This window comes from Thalassophryne amazonica, chromosome 6 (assembly GCF_902500255.1).
Source record: "Thalassophryne amazonica chromosome 6, fThaAma1.1, whole genome shotgun sequence".
Classification (NCBI taxonomy): domain Eukaryota; kingdom Metazoa; phylum Chordata; class Actinopteri; order Batrachoidiformes; family Batrachoididae; genus Thalassophryne; species Thalassophryne amazonica.
Window position 1 is genome coordinate 60,375,913 of NC_047108.1, and position 25,065 is coordinate 60,400,977.

Below are 25,065 nucleotides of genomic sequence, written 5' to 3' on the forward strand. Positions count from 1 at the left end.
AGGGGTTGTAGCTGAGAGAGCTGTAAAGTTGATGGAGGTTCGTTCTCCTTGCAAAACAGACAAATATCATAACAGCAAATTTATTAACACTAATACACAAATCTGAAACACTAGTAAAAACACTACAAATGCTATATATACTCATTTTCATGTATTCCTCATGTGTATTGCATGTAAAACTGACATATAATAAAGAGTGTTAGAGCTGCTGTGTTTTAATGTGAAATATGAAACTGTCTTAGGTGCGGGAGGTTTTTCAAGGTCTGGCAAGACCAAAGTCATTTTTGTGAGTTTTAGGTAGAAGTTCATCATTTATAACCCCAGGCTAATAAATTTGAGATTTGTCATAACCCTAGTGTTCATTCTTGACCCAAAATACATAAGTATGCCAAACGGTTTTTGCGTGATCGAAGCCATGCACAACCACACGCACGCACTTGGTTATTATAATATAGATGTCCAAAGTTGATGAACAGAAGCAACAAAAGTAATGCTGGCTTCCTCTTCTATGTGCTGTTTGGCGAATTTGCAGTAAATCATCACTGTCATAGTCAATTTTCTTAAGGCAAGACGTGGGATGAATGTATGAATATTATGTTTTGGCCTTCATTTACATCAAAATACCTGGAAGAGAATGTCAGTAATTTTTGGAGGCTCCTTAGCCTGGATAGGTCGAGGCTTGCAATTTGCCAATGGATGTGGTAGCAAAACCACTTGTGAATATGCGTGATTTCCAGGCCCTCTGATATTACTACATGGAAACACATCATAATGCATGTCACCAAATATCATGTTATGTGTTGTTGATATATTCTCAGTATACTAATGTGAATGGGGTTTGTAAAGCACTCACTTGTTTGTTTTGTTTTTGGAGTGTATCTCCTACTGTGCCAACCTGGTTATATAATTTTGCCTACATCATCTGTATACACCTTGAGCTGTAAAGTCTGGCTAATCCTTATTATATTCTGCTCTGTTTTATAGGGGAAGAAAAAGCACACTTTTCTTCACTGCCCATGTTAATGGATCCTGCAGTAAGTGATAATATTTTAAGGATACAATTAAATGAAAAGTGCATTTTTAAAGTTCTTGTCTGTTACCTTGTAGATCGCAAAAAGCCAGCAGATGTATTGTGAATCACTGATGTGTGTTTGGATGTTAATTGACACATACTTTTCACTTACCAAACTTTTGGCAGCTAAGTAACTGAACTTGTTTTGTGAAAAAGCACTTAATGGGGATGCTGGACAGATGATGTTTACTCATTAGATGTGAGTGGAAGAGAGTCTTTGCAGTTGTAAATGGGGCAGTGTCCAACACTGAATGGCTGTTGACATTTTAAACATTCAATTTATATCCATTTAAACATGTTGGATGCAAAACTTTATATTTCCTTGTGACGTGAAGCAAAATTAGGCACATAAGTATTTGTAGAGTGACACAGGTCTTTGTGTACTTTTTGTCTTGCACCTGTACACGTCACAATGGAGTTTAAATGAAACAATCAGGATGTGCTTGTACTGCAGTTTGTTTGCAGATTCAAGGGGTTTAACAAAAATGTATCATTACAACATTAAAACCATTTGTAAACATAGTGGCTTTGTTTTCATAGCCAGTAAGATTTGGACAAACTACAGATAAGGATTATTGTTAATACTAATTATTACATTTACAGCCACTTTTCTTCCTAAATTCTGAATGCATTGTGTTTTTGTTAAACCCCTAGAATAGAAGTTGAAAGTCAACACAATAAGCAAAGCTTGGTTGTTTTTGATTTCAAGTCCATAATGTTGATGTAGATTCACAATTACATAAATTGTCCAAATGTAGTATGCTTGATGTAGCAACATGTCTCATCACTGCATAGTTCCAGACCTGACCTGATGGAATTTGGATTGGTTCAAGAGTAATACTGTGAATTGAAATGTTAATTTCATGTGATACAGGAAGTAACAAATGCATCCAAAAATGTCTGACTGATTAGAATGCCACATGGTATCAATATACCAAATGATCAAGACCAGATAAAGATAGAACTTCTACTTATTTTTATGTTTTAGTCTCAAATTCCTTTGTCAATTTTATAAGCAGCATTGATGCTCTTTATGAATTTTATGGTTCTAGTATGTCTCTTGTCCAACTTCATCTAGCTATAAATGGATACCAGCCTAGGCTGGGAAAGTAACCTGTGATAAACTGGCATTTTGTCCACGGGGAGTCGCAGACTCTCCTCCACTTCACTCTTAAGTTATTCAGGGATAAGCACAGGTCCAATGGTGTTCAGTACCTGTACAGGACTTACCACTTCCTCTTCTTCTTTTTTAGTTGACAGGGGAATGCTTGAACTAAAGAGATCAACAGACCATGGAAAAACTGTCAAGACTATCAGCAATAAAATTTACTCCTTTGGCATGGGTGGACGCTTCATTTTGCCTCTGTGATGACAGGCAAGGTTAGTGTATGTTTACGTCATTGTCAGAAACATGAGCATGCATAACTGGGCAAAAATTTAGATTCAAAATTTTTTACATTATGTAAGAAAGTTTTAGTCTGATTTGAAATGCAGTACGTATGTCTCACTGAGGCGATATGATGGGGTATGTGATTTGTTTAAAAGTTGGGCCTTAGGATTTGTAGAATTTAGAGAAATATTTTGAGATTTCAGCATATTGGCAATATAAGTAGTAATTAAAAATACCATTCTGATATGATGCACTGAGATTTAGTTTCCTTACTATGAACTACATTCTTATTCTTTAGCCGTATTCAAATGGGAGTAGTTCGTCATTCGGGAGGTGGACTTATGTAATAATTGCCAGAGTTTCTCGGTGATTTTTGGCTCATCTTAAATGCACTATTTCAAACATTTTTACCTGAGGTCATCAAAATATGGCCATCGGGTATTGAGAAGGCTTTGTGTCCTTCAGTCCATTTAGTCTGTCTGTACTCAGCATAAGTCCAGTCCTATTACTGCCAGGGTCTACAAATTCACAGTGAACATTCTTGGGACACAGACCTTGGACAAGTTCAAAGATGGCGGACCTTGACCTATTTTTAAATGTCAAGAAGTCACATTCTGTTTCCTTATTTTTTGCTGTGAATCATGCAAATCCATTTTTGCATGAGGGTTACAGCCAATCAGAGTAGAGAGACATGGTGACATCACTGGCTGGTCTCTCTCTGGCTGTGGAATCTGCTTGCAAACCATTGACATGAACCTTTGTTCAGATCTTGTTCTGGACTTTCACGACTGTCATTTAGCAAGCCATTAAATCTCACATTCAGGTTCGCAGGCAGTCACCAGCCTGTTGAGTTAAGGTGTAAATACCGATTTTGATCTTCTTTGAGCATTTTATGGAAAAGCGTTATCATCTTAATGAATCCTGATCCATATGCGAGTCCTTTTGTTTGTACCTCCAGTGCAGGTAAACCTCTTGTTTTGCCTTGTCTCTGCTTCTGCTCAGCAGGCGTGAAATGCTCTTGACCTATAGCACATAATCTAGGTGATGTAGGTCATCACAACTACACACTATACACAAAGACAAAAACAAAATAAAAATAACTTAAAATTGCACTGTTAATGAGTGTAGGCTTCAGTTTCGGACAGGTTTGCTGGCAAACTAACGTGTTTTCATGGCTTTATAAATATGTTAGAGATTCATTTTCAGATTGAAGAATATAATTTTTAAAAAATCAAAAGAAGCCCCAGTTGCTTTGATGTTGGTTTAATGTCATAAAACAAAAACATGTAAAATGTTAAGGAGATCAGTACTTTTTAGACACTTGTAAGTAGTGTTTGTGTGTGCTAAGTAGATTGCACAAGTCTATTTATTTTTTCTCTTGCACATTGCCTCCATATTTCTGTCTCACTGTTGGTCTTTTTTCAATCTCTTTCTCTTTTTTATCACCCTCCTTCCCCCATCTTCTTGTCTGTAGGGAACTTTGCGAATGATCCACGTGTCAGTGGATCAAGGTGATGTATGGAACATGGCCCAGCTGCCAGCTGTTAGTCATGAGCAGTTCTACTCTATCTTGGCAGCGAATGATGAAATGGTCTTCATACATGTTGATGAAGAAGGAGGTCAGTTCATTCAGCCATTTTGTTTGGTGTGTACTGTTTGAAGATCTCTGGTGCATATGTTTGAATGTTACTTTTTCCCCTAACAGCCTTCATTTAAGAATTTTTCATGATGAAAAATCGTTATTCTGAATCTGCATGTCATGCTAATGCAAATCAGAATGACTGTTTATATAAAAAACCTTCCAACAGCCATAACTGCATAGTGCTTAAGAGATGTACATTGGTTGCACATGATCAAAATGTGTCTGAATAACATAATTTTTTATGTATCTTAATTAGATACATTAAAAAAAATCATGTCTGTTGGGCACATTCTGATCATGTACAACCAGTGTACATATTTAAGTCAGGTAAATCCAACAGACCTTTTTCAGTGTGTCTGTTCAGTGTGTTTGTCTGGCAAAAAACCTCAAAAACCAGACATAGTTAAATGATCTTTATTTCCCCTCAGATGTCATATAAAGTCATATGAAAATATGTAGTTTTGAGAACATAATAACAGAACATTATTTGAGAACATTAGCACTGTTGCCTTAAATGGCAACAGTGCTTTATCTATCCATGAAGCCAGAGGACACACACCAATTAGCTAAACTGCAGGATTGTCTGACAGACATAAGGACATGGATGACCTCTAATTTCCTGCTTTTAAACTCAGATAAAACTGAAGTTATTGTACTTGGCCCCACAAATCTTAGAAACATGGTGTCTAACCACATCCTTACTCTGGATGGCATTACCCTGACCTCTAGTAATACTGTGAGAAATCTTGGAGTCATTTTTGATCAGGATATGTCATTCAAAGCGCATATTAAACAAATATGTAAGACTGCTTTTTTGCATTTACGCAATATCTCTAAAATTAGAAAGGTCTTGTCTCAGAGTGATGCTGAAAAACTAATTCATGCATTTATTTCCTCTAGGCTGGACTATTGTAATTCATTATTATCAGGTTGTCCTAAAAGTTCCCTGAAAAGCCTTCAGTTAATTCAAAATGCTGCAGCTAGAGTACTAACGGGGACTAGAAGGAGAGAGCATATCTCACCCATATTGGCCTCTCTTCATTGGCTTCCTGTTAATTCTAGAATAGAATTTAAAATTCTTCTTCTTACTTACAACGTTTTGAATAATCAGGTCCCATCTTATCTTAGGGACCTCATAGTACCATATCACTCCAATAGAGCGCTTCGCTCTCAGACTGCAGGGCGTAATGAACGGACGATAGATGAGCCAAAAGACAACAATTTAATGTTGTGAATGTGCACAACGGAATACATAACAATAGCAGATTTGGATCAAGTCAATATACAAAGTGACTGTGGGCAGGCTCGAGGACAGAACACGTCTGTCCAGAGAAGAGCCGGGTCCCACACGATTTCCACTGCCCACAGATCTGGAGCACACTGGAGCCGCCAAGTCCTGAGTTCCAGGTGGCCACCGTCTCCAGCTGTCAGATCTGGTACTGCTGGCAGGAAGCAGAAACAGTTTAATGGTGGTGTGTGCACACCCAGCAAACAGTCCTTTTCAAACGGAGGGAAACCTCCACCTCCAATCCAGAAACCCGGCACGTGCAGTATCAGTGAGTTACTTAGCGAAGTTTGGCGTGGGGAGCGAAGACGTCAGCCCTCCACGAACCACAAACCCAGCCTCCAGCTGCAAGCACTCACAGAAACAACTGCAAACAATACAGAAGCAAAAACCGTATGTGAAAGACTCAAAAACGGCTGAGCAGTTTACCTGAGTGGTAGAACGATATCTCGGCAGGGAGGTGGAGTTGCTGCCCGGCTTTTATGAAGATGGTGATGAGGTGGTGATGAGTGACAGCTGTCAGGTGGTGATGAGGGACAGCTGTCATTCCTGGCTGCTCCCGTGAGGCAGCTGCGCCCTCTCGTGCCTGAAGCCCGCACTTCAGGCAGGGCGCCCTCTGGTGGTGGGCCAGCAGTACCTCCTCTTCAGTGGCCCACACAACAGGACCCCCCCAACAGACCTCTCCTGGCGCCCGACCAGCTTGTCCGGGTGGCAGGTGTAGAAGTCGGCAAGGAGGGCTGGGTCCAGGATGAAGCTCCTCTTCACCCAGGAGCATTCTTTGGGTCCATACCCCTCCCAGTCCACCAAATACTGGAACCGCCAGCCCTTTCGACGGACGTCCAGGAGCCTGCGAACCGTCCAAGCAGGCCCCCCATCGATGATCCGGGCAGGAGGCGGCGCCGGTCCGGTGGTGCAGAGGGGTGAGGTGTGGTGTGGCTTGATACGTGAAACATGAAAAACGGGGTGGATCCGCAGTGAAGGTACAGCTCCCAGCTTCACTGCGGCCGGGCTGAGGATCTTGAATGGTCCAATGTATCGGTCCTTCAACTTAGGGGAGTCCACTTGGGGGGGGGGATGTCCGTTGTTGAAAGCCACACCTCCTGCCTGGGCTGGTATGCAGGGGCCGGGGAACGCCGGGCCTTCAACAGGGCAGAGCGGGCGGTGCGCCACACCCGACGGCATCTTCGTAGGTGGGCCTGGACCGAGGGGGCACCGACCTCTCCCTCCACCATTGGAAACAATGGGGGCTGGTACCCCAAACACACCTCAAATGGGGAGTGGCCGGTGGCAGAGGACACCTGGCTGTTATGAGCATACTCGATCCAGGCCAGATGGTCACTCCAGGCCGCCGGGTGCGCGGAGGTCACGCAGCGGAGGGCCTGTTCAAGTTCCTGGTTCGCCCGCTCTGCCTGTCCATTCGTCTGTGGATGATACCCGGAAGAGAGGCTCACGGTGGCCTCCAGTTCCCTGCAGAAACTCCTCCAGACGTGAGAGGAGAACTGAGGACCACGATCCGAGACAATGTCAGTTGGTATCCCATGCAGACGTACAACGTGGTGGACCAGGAGGTCTGCGGTCTCCTGGGCTGTTGGGAGCTTCGGGAGGGTCACGAAGTGGGCCGCCTTGGAGAATCGGTCCACTACCGTGAGAATGGTCGTCATGCCCTGGGACGGCGGGACGCCCGTGACAAAGTCCAGGCCGATGTGCGACCAGGGGCGATGAGGCACAGGAAGCGGCTGGAGGAGTCCTCGAGTCTTCTTGTGGTCCGCCTTGCCCCTGGCACAGGTGGTACAGGCCTGGACGTATTCCTGGACGTCGGCCTCCATGGACGCCCACCAGAAGCGCTGCCGGACCACTGCCACGGTTCTTCGCACCCCTGGGTGACAGGAGAGCTTTGAACCGTGACAGAAGTCCAGGACTGCAGTTCTGGCCCCTGGTGGGACGTACAGTCGGTTCTTCGGGCCGGTCCCCGGGTCTGGGCTCTGTGCCAGGGCCTCCCGGATGGTCTTCTCCACGTCCCAGGTGAGGGTGGCCACGATAGTGGACTTGGGGATGATTGGTTCCGGAGGATCTGACAGCTCTGTTTTGACCTCCTCTTCATGTACCCGGGACAAGGCATCGGATCTCTGGTTCTTGGTCCCGGGACGGTAGGTGATCTGGAAGTCAAAACGCCCGAAGAACAGTGACCAGCGGGCTTGCCTGGGGTTCAGACGCTTGGCGTTCTGGATGTACTCCAGGTTCCGATGGTCCGTGAAAACCGTGAATGGCACCGCAGCTCCCTCCAACAGGTGTCTCCACTCCTCAAGAGCCTCCTTCACCGCAAGGAGTTCCCGATTGCCCACGTCATAGGTCCGTTCTGCCGGGATCAACCTGCGGGAAAAATAGGCACAAGGGTGGAGGACCTTATCGGACTCCCTGCTCTGGGACAGCATGGCTCCTATCCCTGAGTCAGAGGCATCCACTTCAACGACGAACTGGCGGCTAGGATCGAGCTGCACCAGAACTGGGGCAGTCGAGAACCGGCGTTTCAACTCCCTAAACGCGGCTTCGCACCGATCCGACCAGGTGAAGGGGACTTTAGTGGAGGTTAGGGCTGTCAGGGGGCTAACTACCTGGCTGTAGCCCTTAAGGAACCTCCGGTAGAAATTTGCAAAGCCGAGGAACTGCTGCACTTTCCTACGGCTTGTTGGTTGGGGCCAATCTCTCACCACTGCAACCTTGGCCGGATCAGGGGCGATGGAGTTGGAGGAGATTATGAACCCCAGGAAGGACAAAGAAGTGCGGTGGAACTCGCACTTCTCACCCTTCACAAACAGCCGGTTCTCCACCAACCGCTGCAGGACCTGACGTACATGCTGCACGAGTCTCAGGATCCGGGGAGAAGATGAGAATATCGTCAAGGTATATAAAGATGAACCGATGCAGGAAGTCCAGCAAGACGTCATTAACCAAAGCTTGGAACGTCACGGGTTAGATCCCCACTCAGGATCGTAACTGGGATGCGTGCGGATTCACGGGGTTTCCCCGCGTGAGTGTTATGATCTACCCTTAGCCCAGTCTCTAAGGGCGAGTGTTGCTGTTTTGACCATTTGGGGCAGTTTTTCTGCGTGTGCTCGGTTGAGCTGCAATGAAAACACTTCCCACGGGCCAGCCTCCTTTGTCTCTGATCTGATTTCCTTTTGGCCCTGCTCGTTTCCCTAGCAACGTCAGCAGGGGGAGCTGGCATCACGTGGAGTGCCCTGGCTTTGGAGCGTGGGGAAGACGGCTCCCTTTCGGACCCGGGAGGAAGAGGGACGGCTCATGCCTGACCACGGCGTTCGTCTTGCTCCCGTCGGCGTTCGGCTAATTGGTTGTCTAACCGTATTACCAGGTCGATAAGCCCGTCTAAATCCCGTGGCTCGTCCTTTGCCACCAGGTGCTCCTTAAGGACCAGAGATAGTCCGTTTACAAAGGCGGCACGGAGCGCAAACAGCATTCCAGCCGGGTCTCGCTGCCGCGATGCGGAAGTCGACTGCATACTCCGCCGCGCTCCGACACCCCTGTCTTATCGACAGCAGCACACTTGAAGCGGTCTCACCTCTATTAGGGTGACCGAACACCTGTCTGAACTTCCTTACAAACTCAATGTATGCTGATAGAAGCCGTGAGTTCTGTTCCCAGAGCGCCATAGCCCAGGCGCATGCCTCTCCTCGAAGCAAATTTGTAACATAAGCCACCCGGCTGGCATCTGACGCGTACATGACGGGACGCTGTGCAAAGACGAGCGAACACTGCATCAGGAAGTCTGCGCACGTCTCAACACAACCTCTGTACGGCTCTGGTGGGATTATGTATGCTATGGGGGGGGGGGTTCGTTGAACGACCATTGGAATGTCTGTATTCGCCACCCGGTCAGCAGGAGGAGGTGCTGCAGCTGCGCCCTGCGCGTGCGCTTCAACCTGAGCAGTGAGAGCCTCCATCCTCCGATTGAGTATCACATTTTGCTCGGTTACTAAATCCAACCGAGCAGTGAAGGCGGTTAAGATCTGCTGCAGCTCACCTAACACGCCTCCTGCTGGCACCTATGCACCTTGCGTTTCCATTGGTGGTTCACTCGATGGTTGACGCCCCTCGGGATCCATGATGATGGCCGAGAAATCCTGTTGGGAAAGTGTAGTGACACGGACCCACAACAGGGGGCGGAAATGAATGGACAATGAAAATGCCAAAAAGGGTAACAATTTAATGTTGTGAAAATGTGCACAACGGAATACAGATACAACTTTAGGTAACAGTCAATTTAACAACAGGTGACGTGTGGGCAGGCTCGAGGATAGGAGACGCCTGTCCAGAGAAGAGCCGAAGAGCCAGAAAGCCCCCACATTTCCACTGCCAACGGAGACCTGCAACACACCGGAGCTGCCAAGTCCTGAGTCCCCAGGTGGCCACTGCCTCCAGCTGCCGGATCGGGTACTGCTGGCAGGAAGCACAAACAATTTATGTGGGTGTGTGAAACCCCAGTAAACAGTCACAAGCACAGTTCCTTCTGGTGGAAAACCTCCACCTCCTGAACTCAGTTACTCAGAGTACATGCAGATCCTTATGTAACACTCGAGTTTTGGATAGAGGAGCGGGAACGCCAACTCTCCCTACGTCCACAAACTCAGCAACCAGCTATGGTGTATACCAAAAGGATATAGCTGCAAACACTCCGATGCAAAGAACGTTACAACTACATCTCAGATGCAAAGACGTTACAACTGACAAGTTTAGCTGTAAATTGTGCGCGTGCGGCACTGATCAGCTGAGAGTTTTACCTTCGGGGAAGCTGATTTCTCGGCAGGGAGGTGGAGTCGCTGTCCGGCATTTATAGGAGGATGATGATAGGATGATGATTGATGGGTGGTAGCTGTCACTGTCAGTGTTCAGGGAGGCGGCCTGCGCCCTCTGGTGCCTGAAGCCGCCTTCAGGCAGGGCGCCCTCTGGTGTTGGGCCAGCAGTACCTCCTCTCAGCGGCCCACACAACACAACCCTCCTAATATCCTTGAATAATATACTTTTAAACAACCCACTAAAAAAGGGATCGATAACTAAGGTATACAACCAACCTTTCACAGTTTGAATGTACAATATCACTTGATCACATAAAGGATGCTTGGAGCAAAGACTTGGGAATAAACATCACAGAAGACTAATGGACTGAAGCCCAGGAATGAGTTCACTCCTCCTCAGCTTGTGTGAGACATGGACTACTACAGTTCAAGATCCTTCATCGCTTACACTTGTCTAAACAAGAACTGACCAAGATGTTTCCAGGAGTAAATGCTGCCTGTGAACGTTGTGGGTTCTCCCTCCAGCTTCACTGTCACATATATTTTGGAACTGTCCTATCATCAACCCATATTGGACAAAAACTATTGACACTTTGTCTGAAATTTTCAAAAAGAAAACTCCCTATTGATCCAATAATGTCATTATTTGGTGTTGTTCCTACCGGGATAAGCCTAAATAATTTTCAACCAATGCGCTATGTTTTGTGCTACTTCTGGCAAGATGCTTAATTTTGCTTAATTGGAAAAATAAGAACCCTCCTACTCATCAAACCTTTTAAGAGAAATTATGCAGTACTTGCAATTGGAAAAAACTAAAATTCTCTCTGAGAAAAAAAGAACAGCTGTTTTACTCAATTTGGCAACCTTGTATTAACTACTATGAAAAAAGTTAAACACTATTTATAAATCAATTAATTAAACCCCTTGGATTGGACAGCCCTCCTCCTAATGGTCCTCGCAAGCATTTCATTGTACTATATGTCACATATTTATACTTTCGCAGGTCTTTTTATTTTATTTTATTTTTATTTATTGGTTCTGTTATCTGTTCTTGTTTTATTTTTCTGTAATTGCATATATGTATATTGCATTGAGTACACTCATGCATATATGTACATCATGATGGCAATTATGTTTTACCGCACCCCAGTGAAGTGGTACCGCTGTTAAAATTCTGTTATATGGAAAAACTTCAATAAAAATAATTGGGAAAAAAAAGATAACTTTTCAGGTATCTGATTATCTGTTATCAAAGTTAATTTTTTGGTTTATCTGTGCCACCACTGCAGTTAACCATACAGGTCTTATATCCAAACTCCCAACTTTAATCTTTCAGCTAACACACTTGTGTGGATATCATCATACCTATCCAGTAGAGGCAGTGTGTGAAAATTAAAGAGTATGTTTTCCAGCTACTTGAAGTGCACAATGGGTGACACAAGGATCTGTGTTTAGGCCCATGACTATTAGTCTTTACATTAATGACCTTCCACAGTTTTTCATTACGTGGAGATGCAACTCTATGCTGATGACACTGTTTTATATACCCATGCACAGTCAGCTCAACAACAGCTGAAAAATTAACTAATGCTTTGGTTGGAGTGGCTGGGTGGTTAAGTATGTTTCTTCTCCAAAACAAAACTGAATATCTCAGATGTAAAAGTCTGCATTTGGGGTGAACAAATTGAGATTGTCACTGAATTCAAAAATCTTGTGTGTTACTGGATCCAAATTTGAGCTATAATAAACATTTAAAAAATGACAAAAACTATTAAATATACCTGGCTCTATTTAGACAAATTAGATCTTTCTATCAACTGAGGCTGCCAAGATCTTTTGCATGAATTTAATTTTTCCCATATTTCCTATTGTATCACTTGCTGGTGCCAGGCTAGCCAGACAACAATTAGGCCCTTAGAATCCCTGTACAAACAGGCTCTGAAAATTTTTGACAAAAAGCCATTGAGGTATCACCACTGTAACGTATTACACAAGTACAATCTAACAACTTTTGAAAATTGTAGGATATTTTCAAATCTATGTGCTGTTTACAAAATCTTAAAAGGCTTGGCCTGTTTGTCGGTTACCGTGGCTTTGTAAGGTCCACTAGAATAGCTTCCATACATGACTGTGTCCTACCCTTTGATACTCAGCATTTGGGCAGGCAGACTTTTCTGTTTGAAGCTGTCAGACGCTATTCCAGACAACATAAAAAATTGTAATTGCATTTGGTGATTTTAAAGTGAATATCAAAAAACATTTATAACTCTCACAACAATGCACCCACTACTATGTTAGTGCTCATCTTTTTCTTTTTTTTAAATTTTTTTTAAGACAAGTGTGTGTGTGTGTGTGTGTGTGTGGTGTGTGGTGTGTGTGGTGTGTGTGTGTGTGTGTGTGTGTGTGTGGTGTGTGTGGTGTGTGTGGTGTGTGGGTGACTGGTGTGTGGTAGTGTGTGCTGGTGCATGCTGCTACACCTTATGATTATGTAGTGTGTGTGCTTGTGAATGGCATTTTATGTACAATACATAGTGTTACTCTGTTTTTATCTGTTGAGTGATGTTTTAATTGCTCTTGTGTTGTATTTATTTGTGAGTTTGATGTTTTATATATGTTATATTTACTCGTGTCTAGGGACTACAGATGCAAATTAGCCTAAGGCTAACTCTGGTGCAATGCATCAAATGGTAACATTTATGTTTTAATTGCACATGGTCCCTTTTTAAATAAATTAAATTGAAATTGTAGCTCCGCAACTGTCTTGGTCATTGCTTTTTCAGTTCCAGTTGCATATGTACAAAGCGTGGTGGTTAATGCACTTAGTTTCATTGTGGAAGGTTCCTGGTTCAAGCCTCACCACTGCCACATTTCTCCATGTAATGTGGAGTTACATCAGGGTTACCGGTGTAAAACTTGCGCCACATCAACATGCAGGTCTACCTTGGATCTGCTATGGCGACCCTGAGTGAAACAAGTGAGCTGCTGAAGAGGACTTACATACGAGGTCTGTCAATAAAGTATAGGTCCTTTTTATTTTTTTCAAAAACTATATGGATTTCATTCATATGTTTTTACGTCAGACATGCTTGAACCCTCGTGCGCATGCGTGAGTTTTTCCACGCCTGTCGGTGACGTCATTCGCCTGTGAGCACTCCTTGTGGGAGGAGTCGTCCAGCCCCTCATCGGAATTCCTTTGTCTGAGAAGTTGCTGAGAGACTGGCGCTTTGTTTGATCAAAATTTTTTCTAAACCTGTGAGACACATCGAAGTGGACACGGTTCGAAAAATTAAGCTTGTTTTCGGTGAAAATTTTAACGGCTGATGAGAGATTTTGAGGTGATACTGTCGCTTTAAGGACTTCCCACGGTGCGAGACGTCGCGCAGCGCTCTCAGGCGCCGTCGTCAGCCTGTTTCAAGCTGAAAACCTCCACATTTCAGGCTCTATTGATCCAGGACGTCGTGAGAGAACAGAGAAGTTTCAGAAGAAGTCGGTTTCAGCATTTTATCCGGATATTCCACTGTTAAAGGAGATTTTTTTTAATGAAAGACGTGCGGACGGATTGCAGCGTCGGCTCGCAGCCGCCGCGACGCTCCGCAACAGGAAAAACACCTCTGTTGGAAGCCTTAAGGACAAGTTGGAACATGTCCAGCTGTTTAACAATTTCTCATATACTCACTCCACTGAAAGCCATCAAAAGCCGCCTGGATTTTACAAATGGTTATCAACACGGAGGTGTTTATCCTGTGCCGCCGCACCGCGCCGGCTGCGTCCCGACGCGCAGACCCATCCGCACGTCTTTCATTAAAAAAATCTCCTTTAACAGTGGAATATCCGGATAAAATGCTGAAACCGACTTCTTCTGAAACTTCTCTGTTCTCTCACGACGTCCTGGAGCAATAGAGCCTGAAATGTGGAGGTTTTCAGCTTGAAACAGGCTGACGACGGCGCCTGAGAGTGCTGCGCGACGTCTCGCACCGTGGGAAGTCCTTAAAGCGACAGTATCACCTCAAAATCTCTCATCAGCCGTTAAAATTTTCACTGAAAACCAGCTTAATTTTTCGAACCGTGTCCACTTCAATGCGTCTCACAGGTTTAGAAAAAATTTTGATCAAACAAAGCGCCAGTCTCTCAGCAACTTCTCAGACAAAGGAATTCCGACGAGGGGCTGGACGACTCCTCCCACAAGGAGTGCTCACAGGCGAATGACGTCACCGACAGGTGTGGAAAAACTCACACATGCGCACGAGGGTTCAAGCATGTCTGACGTAAAAACATATGAATGAAATCCATATAGTTTTTGAAAAAAATAAAAAGGACCTATACTTTGACAGCCCTCGTATGCACAATAGATAAAATCCCACACTTACTAGTTTGCTACGCAAACCCTTATCATATCCACACCATAATCATGAATTATGATTGTATTTATGTACTTGGCAAATGCTTATAGGGGTGTAATGATGCTTTGCGAATTGTGAGTACCTGAGTACTGAGTACCAAAACAGTGAACAGTGTTTTTTTTTAACAATAAGTACAACAATTTATATGAAATGACTGGACAGCATTTGCACAAGATGTTCAATAATATTGCACATAGCTCTGAATAACTCTGTTCATTATGTATTCATCCTGCAGAATAGGGAGGAATTATACAGTCTTATTGCTACAGGTAGGGAGGACCTTCTGTGGTGCACCTCGGTGGCCTCAGTCTTTTGCTGAAGGTGCTCTGACAGGACATCAGTGTGGCATGCAGGGGGTGGGATGCTGAGAAGCTTCCTCAACATCCTCCTTTCTGACAGCTCCACCACAGACTCTAACCCCCGGGACAGAGCCAGCCCTCCTGATGACCTTGTTGAGTCTGTTTGCGTCAGCTGCCTTCAGCCTGCTGCCCCAGCACACTACAGTGTAGAAGATGATGCTGGAGACCACCGAGTGATAAAACATCTGCAACATATTTCTGCAGACATTGAATGATCTGAGCCTCCTGATGAAGTACAGTCAGCTCTGACCTTTCTTATACACAGCATCTATGTTTACAGTCCAGTTTGTTGTCTATGTGGGCACCCAGTGACTTGTAGTAATCTATAATGTCCACATAAGTTCCATTGATGGTAACTGGGTTCAGACAGGTCTTCCGTCTTCTGAAGTCCACCACCAGCTCCTCGTCTTGGATACGTTGAGCTGCAGGTGGTTGAGTCCACACCACTCCACAAACCTGTCCACCACACTCATGTACCGTATTTTCCGCACCATAAGGCGCACCTAAAAGCCTTAAATTTTCACAAAAATCAGCCGTGCGCCCTATAATCCGGTGCGCCTTATGTGCGCACTGAATTCCAAAATCTGTAAAAATGACCGACGTTGTCTTTGACCGTCGGAATATCGGACCATTTCCCGCTGACACAAGGACGTAATACGTAAAGTACGTACGCTAGCAGCGTAGAGTACGTACCCTGGCAGCAATAAACCAATTGGAGAACATTACATAATACGTAACATATGTACGCTGGTAGTGTAGAGTACGTACGCTGCCAGCGATAAACCAATCAGAGAAGAGTCCGTGGTACGTACACTTACCTCCGCCACTCCTCCGGTAGTTACCGTATACTACAGGCATCCTGCAAAACAACATTTGTTTGTCTAAGGACCCCCGAAAATGGCGCCAGCGAAGAGACATGCTTACGAGGTACAATTCAAACTACAGGCTATCAGTTACGCGGTTGTTCATGGGAATAGAGCAGCTGCGAGAGGAAAAAAGAAAATGAACTGCGCCAGGTTAAAAAGACCAAACGGACTTTCCGTAGAAACAAAGCGAGGTGGCCACAGCTAGAAGACCAGCTGTTCAATTCAGACACAGAAGATGAAGACTTTGATGGATTTGTGACAGAACCATAATAAAAAATGTGAGTACCATATTGTTAAATACCGGTAGTTCAAAGTTGTTAAAAGTTCAAATGAACTCACTGTTTTGCTTCCGTGACCTTTTTTTTTTTTTTGTAGACTATATGTTTTAGCGTGCGCCTTTTGTAAGGGTTAAGTACCCGCTAATTGAGGGTGCGCCTTATAATCCGGTGCGCCTTATGGTGCAGAAAATACGGTACTCATCTTCCTGGTCATGGTGTGAAGAAATGTATGTTCCCACACTCACTTATTGTGGTCATTCTGGGAGGAACTCTTTGATTCTTGTACACAAGGAGGCACCCACATCTAGTAACACTGGCATCAGTACAAAACACAGTGATAACATACATTTCAGCATGAAGACAAACCAAGTTTAAAAGCCTCCATCTGTATTTCACTGCATATGTGAGTTTTCTGTGGCTTTGTCTGTCACTTGCACCATACAGACAATGACATTTTGTCCTGGAAAAGCATCCCTCCTATTAGTGAAACATTATATAACCAAACAAAAGATAATGTGACTTTTTTGTTTAATTGATGCATCACTGGGTATTGACTTTATAAACACAACTTCTGAACTACTTTATGATTTCAGCGAAACCACACACAGTGGCCGCCATCTTCAAGGGAAACTAACTAGACTTATGTTGTTGTTATTTAAAATACATTATATTTTCTATTTATATGTATAGAAGTTTACCATTTTGTTATCGTCAGGTTTTTCACACCATCCATGTATAACACATGCAAGCAGCTAGTATGGAAGCACAGGGGTATCATTTTGTGAGTTTGTTCACAAATCTGCATTTTTAGTGTACTCTACTGTTATGGCACCACTGTCAGGTGATTCTGATTATTCAACACAGTCTAAGACCAATATTCCAGTTCAGCCAGTCTGTGTGTGTTAGTGGCACAGTGCTTGTATGAACCAGAATAGCAGGCGAGTTTTGACACTCCCACAAATTCATTGCATTTGTGACATAATGTGGTATCCTGGTTACAAAACTCGTACCATTAAAGTATGACTTTTGATTTTATATTTGATCTGCCATTAAAGGCATTTGCTGGTTGGAAAGTTTGATTTAATTACTTTATTTACACCTTTCAGCATCAGTCTGTAAATTGCTTTTTCTGTTTATAGCAGGAGTTTATTTTTCAGATTTTTGGTGGACTCCCTGTTTTATCATGCTACCTGTCTGCCTGTGTCTTTGGACAAAACACTGTCACACTGTCTTCCACCCAGCTGTACATGGGTACAGGCTTTGACTGGAGAAGTAATCTGCATCAGCCTAACATCCTGTACAGGGAGAATCTGGAGATGAGCATGGGCACCACGGGGCCTCTGGGTCTGTAGGACTTACTTCTGCTTCATCTATGTTTTATCGGGAAAGTAGAAGGAATGGATACAGTTCTGAGAAGTCTGTTTTCTGTGCAACATTCCAGACACAATTCCCACAAATATATGGAAACATTGAGTTGAGTTCAAGTTCCTTGTCTGCATAGTACATGCTGTACTGGCATGAAAAAAAAAACACGCTGAACATACAATATGAACGAAGTGCATTTACATGCCAGGAAGATATCAGCTGACTCAGCTTACACTGGATTTTGAGTCTCCACAAAAATAACCCCTTAGTGAAGTGAAAATTGGTGCAAGACAAAGCAAAAGTACACAATTTGTAAGTAAAATAGAGTTCATGGTGTAACTGTGTGGTTAGTTTTCTAGATCAGGTCTGGGAGCATGCTTTGGTGTGGCACACTGCGGCATCTGACACCACGGAACTGTTCCAGATCCTGGATGGCAACCACCCAGGCAAACAAACGGTCCATCCCGATCTCTCAAAAGTAACAATATGCAGTATCTGCTGTAGCCAAGTGAAACGTGGGCATCCCCTTGGCCTTTGACAGCTGCTGGAGTCCACAGCGCTGACGCACCTGCATGCTGGGTTATGTCCAGAAAAAATGTGGCACGGCCAAAATGTTGCAGCTGACTTTACCTTCAAGTGATACTCCTCATGTGATACTCATCCATCCTCAGTTTTCTAGCAAGATGCTAAATGATTGTGTCTTTTATAATGTGCTGGCTTTTGCTCAGATATTATTATCAAGGGAGAGACATTCTTCTCTTTCACAGTTATGTCAAAATATTATCCAATAATCACCTCATGTACTCTCTTTCCCGTACAAGTGTTTGACTTGGTAGCATATATAGGTCTGTACTGTATGTATGTCATATACGAGTACAAGTAATAAGGCTGTGGGGGTTTTTCTTCTTATCCCTGTTGTTTTCCTTCAGTTTGTCTTTAGGGACACGAGTGTCTCTGTGTCACTAGCCTGGGTTGGAGATGGCAAAGGGGTGAGTGTTTCTTTTTTCTCTCTCACGGTTTCATGCTGCTCCTCTGTTCCTTAGCATAACAAGAAAACTGGGTTTAATGTGAGTAAAACTGGCTTCACTTATAGATTACATACTGCTTTTATGTCAGAATTTCATGCCCAATAATTGAATCTATGCTTCACTTGCTTAAAGCTGAATATTCCTTTCTGGCAGGTAATCCTGGCTTTGACAACTTTTTCTGCACCACTCTTCCTGTTAAGATCTGGACAGTCTAGACTATATCGAAGGTAAATGTTAGTCTCACCTTTTGAGAGGAAAAAAAAAACATGGTTCATATGTCATTTGTGTTTAATTCTGCTGAAATCCATTGCCTGACAGTGAGAACTATGGGAAGTCTTTCCAGGACGTGACCACCCTCATCAACAACACTTTCATCAGAACAGACTATGGCATTACTATAGACCCTGAGAACTCTGGAAAAGTGAGTGACCTGATCACATCTTAGTGGTGAAAATTTTGCAACACTTGCATCTTGGTCCACTGTTAAAAAATGCAGAGCTACACTTGTCTCACGTTATTGTCATCAGAGGGACTGATATATGGTATGCCTTGTAGGTGATCCTGGTTGGGGAATTATCCGGACTCTACCTGTCACGGATTTTTGTGTCCAGTGACTTTGGAAAGAGTTTCACTCCTCATGCCCTACCCTTCTTCCCCGTATCACCGGTTACATATGACCCTGAAGATTCTAATGTGTTAGTGGCCATCAGCAAGAATGTAAGTACTTTAGACAGTGAAGGATTTGTGAAAATTAAAAGCTGTGTTTTGTTTTGGTTCTCTTCTTGATAGTGGTGGTTATAAATCTGTCTTTAACAGTGAAGGATTTGTGAAAATTAAAAGCTGTGTTTTGATTTGGTTCTGTTCTTGATAGTGGTGGTTATAAATCTGTCTTTAACAGTATGACATACTTTTACCATTGCTTGTTTTAAAATTAAAACTGCTTGTACAGGCTGCGTCATATTTCCCTAGGAAGAAGATCCCCCCCTCCCCCATTGCTCCCAAAGCTTGCATAGTGCACATTTATTAATGAATGTAGTGTGTGTGTGTGTGTGTGTGTGTGCGCGTATAAGCAGTTGCAAAGTGTTAACCTTCTCAGTTGTATCCTCACAGCTGAACTATAACTTCTTTTCTAAACTTTTTTTAATTGCCAGAATGATCTGTGGCTGTCTGAAAATTTTGGTAGCAGCTGGAGAAACATCCATAACTCGGTGTGTGTAGTAAAATGGTAAGAAATTGAAAAATTGAACAACCTTTGTTGGTATTTGTGTCACTATACATAAATTATTGGAGACAAACCATGAGCAAACAGCTTACTCAACAAAAATATAAACGCAACACTTTTGGTTTTGCTCCCATTTTGTATGAGATGAACTCAAAGATCTAAAACTTTTTCCACATACACAATATCACCATTTCTCTCAAATATTGTTCACAAACCAGTCTAAATCTGTGATAGTGAGCACTTCTCCTTTGCTGAGATAATCCATCCCACCTCACAGGTGTGCCATATCAAGATGCTGATTAGACACCATGATTAGTGCACAGGTGTGCCTTAGACTGTCCACAATAAAAAGCCACTCTGAAAGGTGCAGTTTTATCACACAGCACAATGCCACAGATGTTGCAAGATTTGAGGGAGCGTGCAATTGGCATGCTGACAGCAGGAATGTCAACCAGAGCTGTTGCTCGTGTATTGAATGTTCATGTCTCTACCATAAGCCGTCTCCAAAGTCGTTTCAGAGAATTTGGCAGTACATCCAACCAGCCTCACAACCGCAGACCACATGTAACCACACCAGCCCAGGACCTCCACATCCAGCATGTTCACCTCCAAGATCGTCTGAGACCAGCCACTCTGACAGCTGCTGAAACAATCGGTTTGCATAACCAAAGAATTTCTGCACAAACTGTCAGAAACCGTCTCAGGGAAGCTCATCTGCATGCTCGTCATCCTCATCGGGGTCTCGACCTGACCCCAGTTCGTCGTCGTAACTGACTTGAGTGGGCAAATGCTCACATTCGCTGGCGTTTGGCACGTTGGAGAGGTGTTCTCTTCACGGATGATGCGAAGGAGATGTGTTGCACTGCATGAGGCAAATGGTGGTCACACCAGATACTGACTGGTATCCCCCCCCCCAATAAAACAAAACTGCACCTTTCAGAGTGGCCTTTTATTGTGGGCAGTCTAAGGCACACCTGTGCACTAATCATGGTGTCTAATCAGCATCTTGATATGGCACACCTGTGAGGTGGGATGGATTATCTCAGCAAAGGAGAAGTGCTCACTATCACAGATTTCGACTGGTTTGTGAACAATATTTGAGGGAAATGGTGATATTGTGTATGTGGAAAAAGTTTTAGATCGTTGAGTTCATCTCATACAAAATGGGAGCAAAACCAAAAGTGTTGCGTTTATATTTTTGTTGAGTATATAATATATATATATATATATATATATATATATATATATATATATATATATATATATTAAAAGCCAAGTGCCCTCTGAGTGCGTGCATGTGTATGGCTTTGATCACAGAGAAACTTGGTATGCTTATGGATTTTGGGTCAAGGATGAACGCAGCGAAAATGGAAAGTTGATTGGACTAATATTTTTGGAGAAATTAAGGATATTAGCTAACAGTGAACAATAGACATTGATAATTACATTCTGGACTCGCATGCCATTCCTGGAGGGAGCAGTAAATCATCTATATATTCAAAGCGAAGTGGCGTGTGTGTGTGTGTGTGTGTGTGTGTGTGTGTGTGTGTGTGTGTGTGTGTGTGTGTGTGTGTGTGTGGTTACCTTTGATCATGGAGAACCTGTGGAGAGCTGATATTTGCCTTTGGGTATGCCTATGTATTTTGGGTCAAGGATGAATGCCACGAAAGCGGAAAGTTGGACTAATATTGTTTGAAGCTTTGACAATAATTTAAAATTAAAGCGCTTTGAGCGGCTGATGCAGATGGAAAACCGCTATATAAATGCAGTCCATTTATTAATTCAATAATCTAAATGGCTCATATGAGCTGGACAATAAGAGATGAAACATTGAAATTATTGTGTATTTTAACCCCAAGTTTGTGTCAGCATGTTTCGGGAAACTATTGAAGCAAAGAGAAATATGAACCCTGTATTTGTAATACTGTAATCTGAAGTGTGTGCTTTGATGTCCTTTACTTTGAGCTAATAAATGCTTGTACTAGTGTTTTAAGATATAAGACTGTAAAAATACTGAGCCATCTTTTGACTGAGGCAAACATTTTGAGAATGGCTCTGTAAAAAATTACAGTGATGCTGCACCTATGTAAAACAGACAGTAAAACACTGGTGACTGTTTGACTAGCTGTGCTGTGCCCAAACTGTCACAGGCTCTCGTTGTTTTTAGAGGAATATCCTGGTACATGACACTAAATTTAGCAGCTTTTAATGTAGCATTCATAAAAACAAAGCAGGTGATATGAACAGGCCACAAAAAGGGTCATTTCATGTGATACATGAGTTCTCTGAAGTCGGAATAGTTGTAAGTATTGGTAGAATGCACATGATTCGATGGGGCATGACTGCACACTTGATGCATTTGATAACTCAAGGTGCGTGAGCCAAACACAAGACAAGCTATAAAACCAAACCACAAAGTTTCTATAACCTCTTGGATGATACTGAGCATGATGTTTGTCTGAAAGTGGCCCTTGGCTTGGACAAATGACCACACAAGGTTGGTGGTACGATCAAGACGTCAACAAATCTCAAAACATTCACCCATCTGAAAACCTCATGACGGTTGTGACTAGTGCAGTGGTTTCATGTCATCCTATTGGTAGCAGGAAGACACCATGTCTGTACAATGAGATCGAGAGTTCTGAATGTTATTTGGGTTCTATGATTTCTGGATGACTGCCAGAAATGGCATGTATGACCTGGATGTACAGCATGTGTAGTTGCAGAGGTCGAGGCATAATAAGAACAGTCACACGTTACCTACTTGACGTAAGCAGCCTGATCAAGTGCCTGGGACACAGCAGCTGTCTTTTACGGAATCTTCTTGCCAACATCATCCAGAATTCATAGAACTTTAGTTACATTTATAACTCTGTTTCATTCTTCCTGACAGCCAGAGATGTGATGACCTATAACAAAAACATCTTACTGGTGGTGATCAGTGATGGGAATAATACCATTAAAATAAATGCCGTTACAAACAGCATATATTTTTCAGTAACGGGTAATCTAATTAATTACTGTTAGCCAATATCCGTAACTTCTCCAAAATATTAGTCTTATCAATGTTCCCTTTTTGCAGTGTTCATCTTTGACACAAAATACATCAGCATACCAAATGTCAAATGTCAGCTGTCCAGTTTGTCTGTACTGCTGTAAGCAGGTGCTTTTAATTTGACAAACCGAGATGTGTTGGAAGACATTAAAACCACTACACATTACACTCATGGTACCAACATGAGACTTAACCCACTCATGGTTAGAACAATGTAACACTTTACTAAACTGGCTAAACCAATTGAACTACAAAAACACAATAAATCAATAACACTAACAACACTGTTAAACTAACATGAACCACAATAACATTTAAAACCTCAAAACCCTGAAATCCCATGGTGCATTGCAGCACAATATCCATTGTTTACTGGTTAGCTAAAATTGCTAATTTCGTAAAAAATATTTGTCCTGTCAACTTTCCGTTTTCACAATTTTCATTAGGGTTATGACTACAAAACCTTTTTCAAAACTTTCATTTTCCTGATGTTGCATTTGATGAACTTTTACCCATAGATCACTTTTTTGAAGTTTATTTCATTGGATCATGAAAAAACCTTCCGTACCTAGCACCACATCACTTTTAAAAATACGAGTTTACACAATACTATTTAAAAATAACGTAATAAGAAAAGAATGAACAAGTATCAAGAAAATATATACAAATAAATATTGCTAAAATATATTAATAAACAATAATTAAAAGAAATAAAAAATAAAGGTAAACTAGATAAAATTGATAACAGATAAAATAAAATGTATAAATAATGTGATGAGCTGATCTATTGCAGTGTTCTGCTTTTGTAGTTCATAGCATTTACACCAGTGTATAGTTGTTCACATCACATCATTCATACAGTTTTGCTTTCTTTGCAGTATTGCTTTGGAGGATCTGCTGTTGAGTTCTTCTTTTTGGAAATACGTGCTTGCGAAGTAAAATGTCAAAATCAGCAGTGGAAGTAGCTGAGGAAAAATGAGCACAAATATTGAAATCAAGCACAAAGCGCCGTCCTTGTATACTAGAGCTAAAACAGGATATGAGTGAAACATTATGGGTTGTGCCTTCCAACAGAGATATTGAAATCAAGCACAAAGTGCCGTCCTTGTATACTAGAGCTAAAACAAGATATGAGTGAAACATTATGGGTTGTGCCTTCCAACAGAGATATCGTTGGAAGATTCTTGGGAATTTTTGATGAATTGAAAGGACGACATGACCAACTCAGAAAAAATATCTGAGGAATTGTTGAGCTTTGGGAGAAGCTGAATTTTCCTGTTCTTTCCAAACAACAAGTGTCTGCAAAGGTTGACAAACTTATCACATCTTTTGAAAAACACAGAAAGCGACCAAATGCAGAATTTGAAGAAAATCTTGCTCATCTGTTCGATATTACAAAAACAAATAGAAATTGGCTTTGTAGTGAGGACAAAGAACTGTACAAAAGACAAATTAAATCAGGAGGCAGGGTGGGATATACAACTGTGAAAGTGGCTCCTATGTCAACAATCCATCCATCAAAAAGGGCCAAACACACATCAGAACCCTCGACAAGCCAAACGGTTATCTCTGAATCCAGTGATAGTGAGGAAGGAAGCAGTGGTGAGTGTGACCCTGATGTGCCTCGCTCCAACATAGTACAACCCCTGGCAAAAATTATGGAATCACCGGCCTTGGAAGATGTTCATTCAGTTGTCTAATTTTGTAGAAAAAAAGCAGATCACAGACATGACACAAAACTAAAGTCATTTCAAATGGCAACTTTCTGGCTTTAAGAAACACTAAAAGAAATCAGGAAAAAAGAATTGTGGCAGTCAGTAACGGGTACTTTTTTTAGACCAAGCAGAGGGAAAAAAATATGGAATCACTCAATTCTGAGGAAAAAATTATGGAATCATGAAAGACAAAAGAACGCTCCAACACATCACTAGTATTTTGTTGCACCACCTCTGGCTTTTATAACAGCTTGCAGTCTCTGAGGCATGGACTTAATGAGTGACAAACAGTACTCTTCATCAATCTGACTGCAACTTTCTCTGATTGCTGTTGCCAGATCAGCTTTGCAGGTTGGAGCCTTGTCATGGACCATATTCTTCAACTTCCAAAGATTTTCAATTGGATTAAGATCCGGACTATTTGCAGGCCATGACATTGACCCTATGTGTCTTTTTGCAAGGAATGTTTTCACAGTTTTTGCTCTATGGCAAGATGCATTATCATCTTGAAAAATGATTTCATCATCCACAAACATCCTTTCAATTGATGGGATAAGAAAAGTGTCCAAAATATCAA

General features: G+C 42.6%; 1 protein-coding gene across 1 annotated transcript in view; it reads left to right on the forward strand.

The window, feature by feature from the left end:
- Positions 1-25,065, forward strand: part of LOC117512248 (sortilin-like) — a 132,719-nt gene that overhangs the window by 37,519 nt on the left and 70,135 nt on the right. The window contains exons 3-6 of the mRNA XM_034172250.1: positions 18,650-18,723; positions 18,815-18,917; positions 19,052-19,213; positions 19,648-19,721. Of these exons, the coding sequence (XP_034028141.1) occupies positions 18,650-18,723; positions 18,815-18,917; positions 19,052-19,213; positions 19,648-19,721 (413 nt within the window). The remainder of the gene's footprint in view (positions 1-18,649; positions 18,724-18,814; positions 18,918-19,051; positions 19,214-19,647; positions 19,722-25,065) is intronic.